Source organism: Anarhichas minor, unplaced genomic scaffold (genome assembly GCF_050575085.1).
Source record: "Anarhichas minor isolate MPS153535 unplaced genomic scaffold, ASM5057508v1 ptg000040l, whole genome shotgun sequence".
Classification (NCBI taxonomy): Eukaryota; Metazoa; Chordata; class Actinopteri; order Perciformes; family Anarhichadidae; genus Anarhichas; species Anarhichas minor.
Window position 1 is genome coordinate 1,156,251 of NW_027466486.1, and position 12,719 is coordinate 1,168,969.

The 12,719-nt window shown below is 40.5% G+C and overlaps 2 protein-coding genes across 2 annotated transcripts; both read left to right on the plus strand.

The window, feature by feature from the left end:
- The first annotated feature begins 290 nt into the window (after positions 1-290).
- On the plus strand, positions 291-1,367 carry nkx2.9 (NK2 transcription factor related, locus 9 (Drosophila)). Its single transcript, XM_076108741.1, has 2 exons — positions 291-447; positions 799-1,367. Exons 1-2 carry the CDS (start codon positions 291-293, stop codon positions 1,365-1,367), a joined length of 726 nt encoding a protein of 241 aa, XP_075964856.1.
- A 9,266-nt stretch (positions 1,368-10,633) lies between these two features.
- nkx2.1 (NK2 homeobox 1) lies at positions 10,634-12,326 on the plus strand. Its single transcript, XM_076108309.1, has 2 exons — positions 10,634-11,068; positions 11,653-12,326. The coding sequence occupies exons 1-2, from the start codon at positions 10,702-10,704 to the stop codon at positions 12,324-12,326; spliced, it is 1,041 nt and encodes a 346-aa protein (XP_075964424.1). The 5' UTR covers positions 10,634-10,701.
- Positions 12,327-12,719: the final 393 nt, after the last annotated feature.

The following is a 12,719-nucleotide window of genomic DNA, read 5'->3' on the forward strand; positions in this document are numbered from 1 at the left end:
AAGGTTTTTTTCTTCTTCTTATTCTGCACCTACCATCATTGGGTGACAGCACTCCGGCCATTCAGGTACTCATCGGTGGGAGGGGGCTTTATAAACGGAGCAGCCTTGTGTTTGCAGCTTATGGAGTGCTGTTTGTGTAAACACTGAGCCCAGTGCACACATTGGTTTCCGAGCTGTTGTTTGGACTGCGCGTAAAGTGGAGAGGATCCGCTGCGTTTTTTTTCTTCTCCTTGGATAAATCTAGCCGACATTTAACGCAAAACAAACCCCGGACTGCACGCACGGACGCGATGGCCACCCCGACCAAGTTCAGTTTTTCCGTAAGGAGCATCCTGGATTTGCCAGAGCTGGATGCGGAGGCAGCTCCGCGGTCCTCCCCGCTTTACTCCTGCTCCTCCAGCTCGCCGTACAGCTCCTGGATGGACTGCGACCGGAGTCCGTGCATATGTGAGTGCATGCATATCACTCATCTATCCTAATCTAGAAATATATATATATTTTATATTTTAGGATTGTAGCTTCTTTTTGAAATCATAATGAATCTTTATCCATATAGTTAGATATGGATAGCCTATTCGAACATGATGCGGCCTCTTCCGGAGGTATTGTTTATATTTTAAAAGCTTTATTTTTAAATTATTAGGAACAGATAGATAATGATAGATGGATAGATGGATATATGGATAGATGGATAGATGGATAGATGGACAGATAAACGTCCTGAAGGGAGGATACAATCCATAGTATCACATTATTTCTATATGAATTTGGACTAACCAGCATTATTTATCTCTGCAGCTTCTGACGAAGGTAGTCTCGGGGCCTCCCCTGACTCGACCAAGCCGGATGACTCGTCCCTGGACTCTGAGCCCGACAAGAGCAAGAAGAGCAAGAAGCGCCGCGTTCTGTTCTCCAAGGCCCAGACCCTGGAGCTGGAGAGGCGCTTCCGCCAGCAGCGCTACCTGTCCGGCCCGGAGAGAGAGCAGCTGGCCCGGCTCCTCAGCCTGACCCCGACCCAGGTGAAGATCTGGTTCCAAAACCACCGCTACAAGATGAAGAGAGGCCGGGCAGAGGGAGTGCTACACGACTTGGAGATACTGCAGCCTCCGGTGCTCCGCCGGGTCGTTGTTCCGATCCTGGTCCGGGATGGGAAACCTTTTCACACCTGCTTACTTGACACGGAGAAAGCTGGCTGTTTACCTCATTCTCAGGCGATACCTTTCCCCTTAGCCTACCCGTCTCTGCAGCATCCGTCCCCCGTCGCTCTTCCTCCAAGGTATCACCAGCACTTTCCCACCGCGGCGGCCTCCAGATTCGCCTGGAGGGACTTTTGGAGCGACTCAGTCCACTTTAACTCTTTCAAGTGAAGGCCTCATTTCAACGCACAAACTCATTTAGAATGGCATCAAATGTTTTCTGAATGTTTTTGCAAATTTTCGAGCAACTTAAACATTTAGTTTTTCACTATAGAACGAAGAATATTTTGCACATTTTATTTTGATAATTTACAATATTTTAAAATGCTTTTACAATGTTCTCAAACTCGGGCTTACTGGTGTAGCCTGTATATTTGTAATGATCCAGTGAGATAATGTATTTGTGAGTAAAGCTGTTGAAACATAATATTTGTATACATGACTTACAGTATAGGCTTTAGGCGGTGATAGAGAAGCCACTATAGCCTGAATGTTTGAAGGAAAATAATGTTATTTCTTGTCTTTGAGGAGACTTTCTTTAAAGTTTTTAACTGTTTAAACTGTTTCTTTTTGTGAACGAAATTATTAATAAAAGGTTTCTCATATTTTGAATGATACGTTTTACTTTGTAATGTGCTTATTTTCAAGTTTAGCCTCAATTTCTGAAAACAAACAAACTAAAATCTATCAAAAAAATCTTTGTTTTACATTTTTAAGTTAAATGTATTTATTTTTCTTACTTCTCCTTATTTGAGTAAGGCTGTTCAATGCTTTTTAAATCATAATACGGTCCAAAACATATGTCATTTGTAGAATGTAAAATATGTAGGAGGTCATGACAGGAGCTTGGAGGCTTTTATAATGTTAAAAAACTAATTATGCACCCAAAAGCTGAGCAAACATCACTTCTAAAAAGGACTGGATTTGGTTTAAGCATAAGAATGCCCAGTAAACATTACAGCCTCTTTCACAGCACCCTGTTGTTGTCTGGGCTGCTTTCACTTTTATACAATTCACTTTAGTTATTCTGAGGCGAGTGGGATAAATACGTCTGTTAGACTCAGGCTTTTTGTGGAGATCTTGGTTTGTGTACTGTAGGTTTGAAGAGGATATGATTTGTTAAGAGTGCAACAAGCTCTGAATTAAATCTGGATAATCAACTATCTTCCAGCTTTAGTCATCAATATCTGACTAGATAACTAAACAGGTGCAGTCAGTTGAGCAGCAGAAGGGTTTTCCTTTTAGGTGTTTTCATTGATGTTTGGCTGTTTATTACAAGACACATTATATTTTACAGCATTATTAAGTGTTAATGTTTCATTGACACTTATTTGTGCTGTTAAATATCCCCAACAGTGAAGTGACCTCCAGGGATCACAGATTCATAGAAAAGCTGCCCCTTTGATCATATTCTCAAAGTAAAAGTTAGGTATCCGTCTTTGCTCCAATTTAAATATTTCACCATGAAAAATATGCCTCGGTGTTTAAAATCGTGTCAGTATTTCATCAGTGACGAGGGGGGTCTTCTGCTTTCACGCCCCCTATAATGTTGTTTGCTCGTCCTGTGACCCTGCAGCCCATCGTCCCTGTCACCTGGTCCTTTGTCCCCCTCACTGAGGCCACCTTGTATCACATATGGAGGGGACTGGCCGAACCCCTCAGCTCGCTGCATCTCCCCTTAAACACTCTTTTTGTCTGCGTGTCTCCCCGTGAATGGACCATTGTCCCGGATCCAAAAGGGACCGAGACAAAATCTTTAGTGTTTCAATTCCCGTGATGTTTAATCAGTCCCTGCGACAAATTTATGAGGTTTAACTGCACAATGGTGTTTTAGAGCATCTTGGGGTTTAAGGGTGACAAAGACAGGCTTTTAGAGGTTGCCATTGGTTTTTTAAGTTGGTCAGAGGAATTGTCTGAAAAGGATGGGTTTGTATTAGCCTGCCCATCCTATAGTTTTACTCACTGGCCGGCCCCAGGGGCCCCTTTTAGGAAAGTTATAAGGTCCACATAAACGAGGCCACAGGAGGAGTTTTGTTAAGTTGTTGCAGATAACATGTAATGCGTGTTAGGTCCTAATGACCCTCAGAGTTAGAAAGAGTTGATTTTATTTTTCAAATTTTAGTACAGATCATTCATCGGCAAGCTTCTTGCTGTTACATATATGTATTTCAAACAGTAAACGTTTTCTAAATATTGGCCTTTGAAATCTCTGTTTCTTATAGTTTAGTTTAGTTCCATTTACAAACAGCATGAATGTCTGAACACTTGCAGTATAGGAGACAACGTTCGCAAAATATAACAGGTTTTATACTCAACCTGGCTCATTGTCTCGGTCAAAGCATTTGTCCATGCAACTTAAAGAAAAGATGCTTCAAGAGGACAATCATTGTAGTTTATTTAGCTTTCAATTATTTGATATTTGCATCATTTGAAGAACTAGTTTTTATGTTTGTTGGTTATATGATACCACTGACGACTACATTATAATTGTATTGACTTGTGTAAGCCTGTATGACTGAGCTCTGAGTCATGTGCTGCATGATCGGAATGATCTGCAGGTGAAAAGAGGGCACATTGAATTTACAGACTCAGAGTCAGAATATAACCATTTCGATTGCTGAATGTTGAGGTTTTGATTGGACTGCTGCAGCTCAATGACGCTGACGATAGATTGTTAAATGGTGCAACTGCATGGCATTAAAATGTGATCGTTTTTGTATGAAGATGTACAAATGTATTGATTTGTTTGCAGCGTTTCCAATATGATCACTGAAACAAAAATTGAAAAAAAGCAAGTCCCATAAGATTTCTGTTGTTCCCACTTTTCTGTGTATTTTTATGAGTTTTATTCATTTTATTAAATTAAATGATGTCATTGATGTCCGATGCATTTAAAAAGTCAGTTGAAAGTGTTCACAAGTTCCCAACATTTTTAAGTTTAAAACAAACATTTTCCTCCGATTGACATATTCACAGTTTGCATGTTGTTGTGGGCAGCTCAACTCAACGGGGATCTCTCTTTTCTTTGTGTTTCATTGTGAAACCTTTTAGAGGAAATAGGAGGTTAACATATCTGGTGTTTCTCAAGAGAGACATCAAACCAAAATTAGAAAACACCAATACCTCAGATTGATCATGTGAACCCTTCAGGAGTCATGCTCCCAGGCTGGGAACTGGGGAACCAACTTTTAATGACGTTCATCACGCTTTGCACATGCACACACATTGCAAATCCAGAATCTGCCATCTGCTATCTACATTTATGGCTTTATTGAGAACCATTTAATGGCATTGATGTGGAAAACACACCTTTGTGCCCCAGAAGTAACTTAACATTAAAGTTAAAGGTTATTGATATAATTATCTTATGTTCTGTGTCTCAACCTATAATGTATTGTCTTATGTTCTGTGTCTCAACATATAATGTATTGTCTTATGTCCTGTGTCTCAACATATAATGTATTGTCTTATGTTCTGTGTCTCAACCTATAATGTATTGTCTTATGTTCTGTGTCTCAACATATAATGTATTGTCTTATGTCCTGTGTCTCAACCTATAATGTATTGTCTTATGTTCTGTGTCTCAACATATAATGTATTGTCTTATGTCCTGTGTCTCAACCTATAATGTATTGTCTTATGTTCTGTGTCTCAACATATAATGTATTGTCTTATGTCCTGTGTCTCAACATATAATGTATTGTCTTATGTTCTGTGTCTCAACCTATAATGTATTGTCTTATGTTCTGTGTCTCAACATATAATGTATTGTCTTATGTCCTGTGTCTCAACATATAATGTATTGTCTTATGTTCTGTGTCTCAACATATAATGTATTGTCTTATGTCCTGTGTCTCAACATATAATGTATTGTCTTATGTTCTGTGTCTCAACATATAATGTATTGTCTTATGTCCTGTGTCTCAACCTATAATGTATTGTCTTATGTCCTGTGTCTCAACATATAATGTATTGTCTTATGTCCTGTGTCTCAACATATAATGTATTGTCTTATGTCCTGTGTCTCAACCTATAATGTATTGTCTTATGTTCTGTGTCTCAACATATAATGTATTGTCTTATGTCCTGTGTCTCAACATATAATGTATTGTCTTATGTCCTGTGTCTCAACATATAATGTATTGTCTTATGTTCTGTGTCTCAACATATAATGTATTGTCTTATGTCCTGTGTCTCAACATATAATGTATTGTCTTATGTCCTGTGTCTCAACATATAATGTATTGTCTTATGTTCTGTGTCTCAACCTATAATGTATTGTCTTATGTCCTGTGTCTCAACATATAATGTATTGTCTTATGTCCTGTGTCTCAACATATAATGTATTGTCTTATGTCCTGTGTCTCAACATATAATGTATTGTCTTATGTCCTGTGTCTCAACATATAATGTATTGTCTTATGTCCTGTGTCTCAACATATAATGTATTGTCTTATGTTCTGTGTCTCAACCTATAATGTATTGTCTTATGTCCTGTGTCTCAACATATAATGTATTGTCTTATGTCCTGTGTCTCAACATATAATGTATTGTCTTATGTTCTGTGTCTCAACATATAATGTATTGTCTTATGTTCTGTGTCTCAACATATAATGTATTGTCTTATGTTCTGTGTCTCAACCTATAATGTATTGTCTTATGTCCTGTGTCTCAACATATAATGTATTGTCTTATGTCCTGTGTCGCAACATATAATGTATTGTCTTATGTTCTGTGTCTCAACCTATAATGTATTGTCTTATGTCCTGTGTCTCAACATATAATGTATTGTCTTATGTCCTGTGTCTCAACATATAATGTATTGTCTTATGTCCTGTGTCTCAACATATAATGTATTGTCTTATGTCCTGTGTCTCAACATATAATGTATTGTCTTATGTCCTGTGTCTCAACATATAATGTATTGTCTTATGTCCTGTGTCTCAACATATAATGTATTGTCTTATGTTCTGTGTCTCAACCTATAATGTATTGTCTTATGTCCTGTGTCTCAACATATAATGTATTGTCTTATGTTCTGTGTCTCAACATATAATGTATTGTCTTATGTTCTGTGTCTCAACCTATAATGTATTGTCTTATGTCCTGTGTCTCAACATATAATGTATTGTCTTATGTCCTGTGTCTCAACATATAATGTATTGTCTTATGTTCTGTGTCTCAACCTATAATGTATTGTCTTATGTCCTGTGTCTCAACATATAATGTATTGTCTTATGTCCTGTGTCTCAACATATAATGTATTGTCTTATGTCCTGTGTCTCAACATATAATGTATTGTCTTATGTCCTGTGTCTCAACATATAATGTATTGTCTTATGTTCTGTGTCTCAACAGAGGCTAACTGATGCTGGTAAATGAAGATGGTGTCAGTCGTGACAAATCTTTAAAAAGTGAAGAACTTTGGGAGTTTTTGTGTACGTTTTCAAAGGTCAAAGGTTAGACAGAAAGTGTAGCTAATGTGGTTACAGAAGCACAAAAATGAGTACAGATAAAAAAATAAATAATAAGAGATGTACACAACTATGTTAAATGTAAAAATGAAAACATACAAGAGCAACAAAAGGCAAAAGAGACACTGGTGTGATGTGAGTTGTAGTAGAAAAGTCACCAAGGTATAACAGCGTACACCAGACTCATATTTAACATGATTAAGCAATGAGAGTTAGTGTTTATCTGTATTAATATAACATATAAAACATAGTAACAAAAAACACAATCTGATCGGGGATGCAAGATCTGGTAAAAAGTGAAATGTTGTTATAGATTAGTACAGATCAATAATATAGAATATAAAATATAAATAATGAAATGTATTTGTTTAATAATAGTAATCAGAATTCAAATATGTTAAGCTGCTAATTGTAGTGACACCGTGACATCTTTGTTATCTTCATGTAATACTTGAACGTGATGAGGTCTTCATGTGTTTATGATCCAGCTCTCCACTAGATGGCGCACTAACACACTGTATCCTTTCTCACCTCCTGCAGTAAATGTGACCAAACGGTGTGTTTTGGGTCTTTGGGTGAAGGCCGCCGGTGATCCACTAGAGGCCGTGCTTCACCAATACAAAAGAAAAAACACCCACCGTGCTTTAGAGAAAACTCTTTGAATCTCCACTCTGCTGCTTTGCTGATTGGGCCTAGAAAGATGGCCGCCCATAGTGACGTGTGCCTGCTTGACGTGACGTCATACGTCAGTATTTGCCCTCAAGTATTTCCCGAATGTCCAGTTTTCCCCTTTGTGATGCGGCCTACCGTTTGCTGTGACGGAGGGTCAGAGACACAGCTGGAAATTAGATCTGCACGTTGTAGCCCGTTTGTGATGAGAGGCGATTGGATAACTGGTGGTTTATCAGCCTATTAGTCAATCTGACCTCACTTTTCAAAGAGAGAAATTAAGGCTCGTGTGTGATGGTGACGCTTTTCTTTCTTCGTGTCATCTCCTTCTCAGCGTCTGTTTCCTGATAGAACAACAGTTGTAAGAGTTGACAGAGTGTCGGAGTCAAAGCAGGACAAAGTCAGACAAAAGTTTTGAGGGAAAAAGAAATCCTCAGGGGAGCCAATACTGTTAGAGACGGCCATTATTACCTTACATCTGTTACAATTAGATTTAATATGGTCTGTTTTGGGGATACAGGATATCATATTAAGCACATCTATTTATATTAATGTGGACCTCAAATGTTACATGTATGTTGGATCTATAATTATTTATTTTGGATACCCTTGGAGTTATGTGCAATGGAGATACGTGTGCAGATAGTTTTCATGTACCTTTTGAGATTCATTTGTGGTTCATTAGCGGATATAAAGTGACGTTTTTGCACTTGAAAGTTTATTTATTCATATTGAGGTGCATATTCGTACTTCGGCTGTAAATCTTTCTCCAGTGTTGCTGTAGCTTTACCTGTGACATATTCATGTGGAAACTATTTGCGTTGAATTTTGTATAAGAAACTATTATTGTTTTTTTGTGTTAAGCAATAACAGTAACTTTTTTAGTTTGTTCTCATTTTACAAACTTATGTTTCCCCGTCTGAAGTTGTTCTCTGGATTACACCAATCAGTTCACAAACAACAACGTGAAGCCTCGATAACAAAGGCTCGCTATAGCCTCATACCCGCCACTTCAGTGTCCTCATTATTCTGAGGAATTAGCCGGAACATTTGGACTAATTACCGCTAATTGGCCATAACAGCCGTGTGCCAGAACAGGGGAAAGGTACTGATTTAGATGATTAAGAATATCTTGTGAAATTAATTAAGGCAGGCATAAGCAAAATGTACCTTGGATGCAAAAACATGCTGTGATTTTAATTGCTGCGATTATATGGCATGTGAATCATGCGCCTGCACCTCGGCTATCATCCAAACAATTTATTTCAACTGTAATATTTAGCCTCGGACTACATACTAATATTGCTTCATTAAAGGTAAGTGTGCACCTCTATGCAGCGCTGCACATAGTGCACATACTATCCTGCAATGACGTGCAGGCAGCCGTGAAATATGGAACTGTAGCCGATGATCCGCGTGACAAACTGTCCGTGATCCGCATGTCACCGCAACAATGGAGCTTTCCACTGAGTCTGGCTGCAGTGTGACAGCTTGTTGCTGAGGGTGCATCAGCAATCATTTGAGTTTTTAAGAAAAATCTGGAAAGAAAAATAGTTTAAAAAATCTAGAAATGAACCAAGGAACACATCTTTAGAGTCTCAGTGGAATAACACTGAACACAACATTTCACGTTTTTATGTCTGCCACCAGAAGACGCTGTGTTTCTTTAATTCCTTTAAATATTGGCACGACCTGCAGGCGCAGACGTCTTCTGCTAGGAGCTGCTGCTGCTGCTGCTGCTGCGTGACACGTTAGACCTGCTGGCGAGTCCTTTACAAAACCGAAATATTACTAATAATACTTGGTTTGTTGTTTTGTTGTAGCCTCAGGTTCAGCTCCGGTATGATCCTGACATCTACAGATTGTGTAAGTTAGAAGTTATTGTGTCAATTTCAATTCTTCACTGCTTATTTTCTAAGGTAGTATGTTAATAATTTCGTGCCTAACATGCAGCAGACAGGATACACTGTAGCCGAATATTAACAACAACGAAATTGTACTTTATTGCTTAAGGTTGAAATATTGCCAAACTTAAAATGATTACTTATTTCTGCTTATGAAAAATAATCTTATGCACATCTTTAAAACGAAGGAAAACGAGTGGTAATATCAATTAACAATACAATTCAATACAAATATAAGAAGAAGAAACAATTGCTTTTAGATTAAGTACTCATGTTTGGTTAAAAAAATTAGTACTTGGAGAAAATGAAATGAAATAAATAAAAGAATGGCAGAAACGTCACCTTGCGTAAAAGTGGACTTTGGCTCTGAAGCGAAGCCCTCAGAATACAATGTATTGACTTCAAAGCTGTTGGATGAAGCCAAAATCTTTTATGTGCACCATGTGTAAAATTTTAGAAATGAGATATGATTGAGTGAACCTGTTATGGCTCCTTGAGCATAAGGCAAGATGCTACTGAGGGCTACCTGCATGCGTTGTGCTGTATGAGAGTATACTTGAACACCGTTAACTTCACATGAGAGCCTCTCCCACTCCAGACTCTATTTTGTTTTTTTGTTTTTTCACCGGGTCTTTTCGACGAGTGTGTGCATCTGAATATAGGTAACACGCTGTTTGCGTCCAATGATATCAAAAGAAGAAAGAAAAAAAACCGAGGGGAGTTAATCATTTACGCAGCCACTTAACACGCGAATGTGTATTTATTTACTTATCAGTATCAGTCAATTTCGCTCCCCGCAAGTGCACTTTTGCATGTCTGAGTACGATAAGGCATAACACAAACAATCCTGCAATCACTGGAGGCCTCTCATGGCCATTAAAAGTCAGTAGTTCAACGGAGGAGTGGTTCTCCAACTCTCAAGTCCATATAGGCCTCCTTTCATCAAGAGGCCCTCGTAAACATCACTACAGTTAATAAAGTGTATTGTGGTCAGTGCGGTCCCAAGGTGCAGCGGTGTGTTTATCAGCGACAGCAACAAGTCGCAGACTCCAAATGCAGCAGCCGCAGCGCGGCTGGACGCCGCGTGCAGCGCGCGGGGACGAGACATTTATGATCATGTGCAGCGCTTATGTTATTGTCAGTGGGAGGGGAGCACATGTCTTGTAAGCGAAATTGCGCTCGACGAAAGGAGGCTAGAGCTGTTTTGTATTGTTGCCGATGCCCCGCCTCTGATGGTAGCCTTAAACCTGGCACCCAGCTAAAACAAACCAAAGCCAGCACCGAGCTCCCACTCAATCCAATTAAGGCGGACTTGAGGCGCTCTCCTACGTGTTCATCTACCAGGATCGACGTTGAGACAACAGGAACCAGAGGGGCTTTGGCCAAAAAAAAAAAAAAAAAAGAAGAGAAGGAGAGATTGCCTTGCCTTCTAATTTCTCCCTCTCCAGCCCCAGAACAATGTCGATGAGCCCTAAGCATACGACTCCTTTTTCTGTTTCCGATATCTTGAGTCCCCTTGAGGAGAGCTATAAGAAAGTAAGTATGGAGAATAACAACTTGGGGGCACCTCTCACTTCTTACCGGCAGCCGCAGGTCTCTCAGGCGGCGATGCAGCAGCACCACATGGGCCATAATGGGACTGTGTCTGCGGCTTACCACATGACTGCGGCAGGTGTTTCTCAGCTGTCACACTCGGCCATGGGGGGCTACTGTAACGGCAACCTGGGAAACATGGGCGACCTGCCGTCGTACCAGGACGGCATGAGGGGCAGCACCACGGCCACCGGCTGGTACGGAGCCAACCCGGACCCGCGCTTCTCCACCAGTGAGTACAGCCTGCACCTGTACTTTGACTGCAGCTTTGAGTTGTGCTGAAAAGCAGTTTTTGTGTACATGCTCCGGGTTTATACTGTATTGTAGTGATTGTTCCTGCCTGCCATAGTGGGCACTGCTTTATTTCACCTATAGGGTTTGATTGTATTATTAGGGAGGGCAAAGATAAAGCAAAAGCATGCATGCATTGCATCCAAACATCCGAAAACAAAGTCTCACAATAAGGATCCTTAGTGCCGAAAATGTGCTCATTTAATGTTGACTATACGTGATCACATTAAACCAAAAACAATCTGCTGTCAGTGAGCTCAGAGATTTCGTTTTTATAGTTGATAATGTATGAAATGGACTTTGACACGCATTAGAGTTTTTTTTTTTTTGCTATATTGAGTCATGGAAATAAATATCAGGTCTGTAGTTGCATAAGTGCCACATATAAAAATCAACTAGTCTTCGCTCTCAAAGCAAATTTTCTATGACGTTTTATGCCTAAAAACCGAATTATTTTATGCATCATTGTTGCTAGTACAATTTGCAGTTTTATAGTATGAATTATATGTTTTTTCCCCCCATCAGTTTCTCGCTTCATGGGCTCGTCGTCGGGCATGAACATGGGCAGCATGGGCAGCCTCAGCTCCCTGGCAGACGTGGGTAAGGGCATGGGCTCCCTGTCCAGCACCCCGAGGAGAAAGAGACGGGTGCTGTTCTCCCAGGCGCAGGTCTACGAGCTGGAGCGACGCTTCAAGCAGCAGAAGTACCTGTCGGCACCTGAGAGGGAACACCTGGCAAGTATGATCCACCTCACCCCGACCCAGGTGAAAATCTGGTTTCAGAACCACCGGTATAAGATGAAGAGGCAGGCAAAAGACAAAGTGTCCCAGCAGCAGATGCAGCAGGACAGCGGCTCCTGCCAGCAGCAGCAGCAATCCCCGCGGAGGGTGGCCGTGCCGGTGCTGGTGAAGGACGGCAAGCCGTGTCAAGGCAGCGGCCACACGCCTACATCCTCCGCACAGACCCTCCACCAGCAAGGGGGCAATGTCATGATCATGTCCAACAACACCTCCGGCCTCGGGCAGCACCAGAGCCAGCAGGTGGGAAGCACGGGTCACTCTCCAGATTTGGCGCCGCACTCCTCCAGTCCGCCGTCCCTGCAGAGCCAAGTGGCCGGCCTCTCTCACCTCAATTCCCCCGGCGCAGAGTACGGCTCAGCCCTGCAGTGTTCAGCCCTGTTATACGGCAGGACGTGGTGACAAGAGGCGCCGGCTATTTAAACCGATTCTTATATTTAAAGAAGAAGAAAAAAAGACATATTTTTACTGTAAATGTGCGCATCTGAACAAGAGCCGAGTGAAGTCGGCAACGCTCTTCTTTAATTTTCACCTTTTTGGAAGGAAGTGTGACTTATATGGAAGGAAGGAAGGAAGGACACAAACACTTTTGACCATAAAACTGCGGAAGTTTTGGGATTTATTTATGTAAATTATATTGAGACAAAAGACGAATCAGCAGTCATATAGGCCGCAGTAGTTCGGGGAAAGTGAACCTGAACAGGGAAACTGTTGTATATGGATGCTGTTATATTCCCCCTCACACACACACGTGACTCTGATTTATATAGAATTTAATGTAAGCCGTAGATCTAG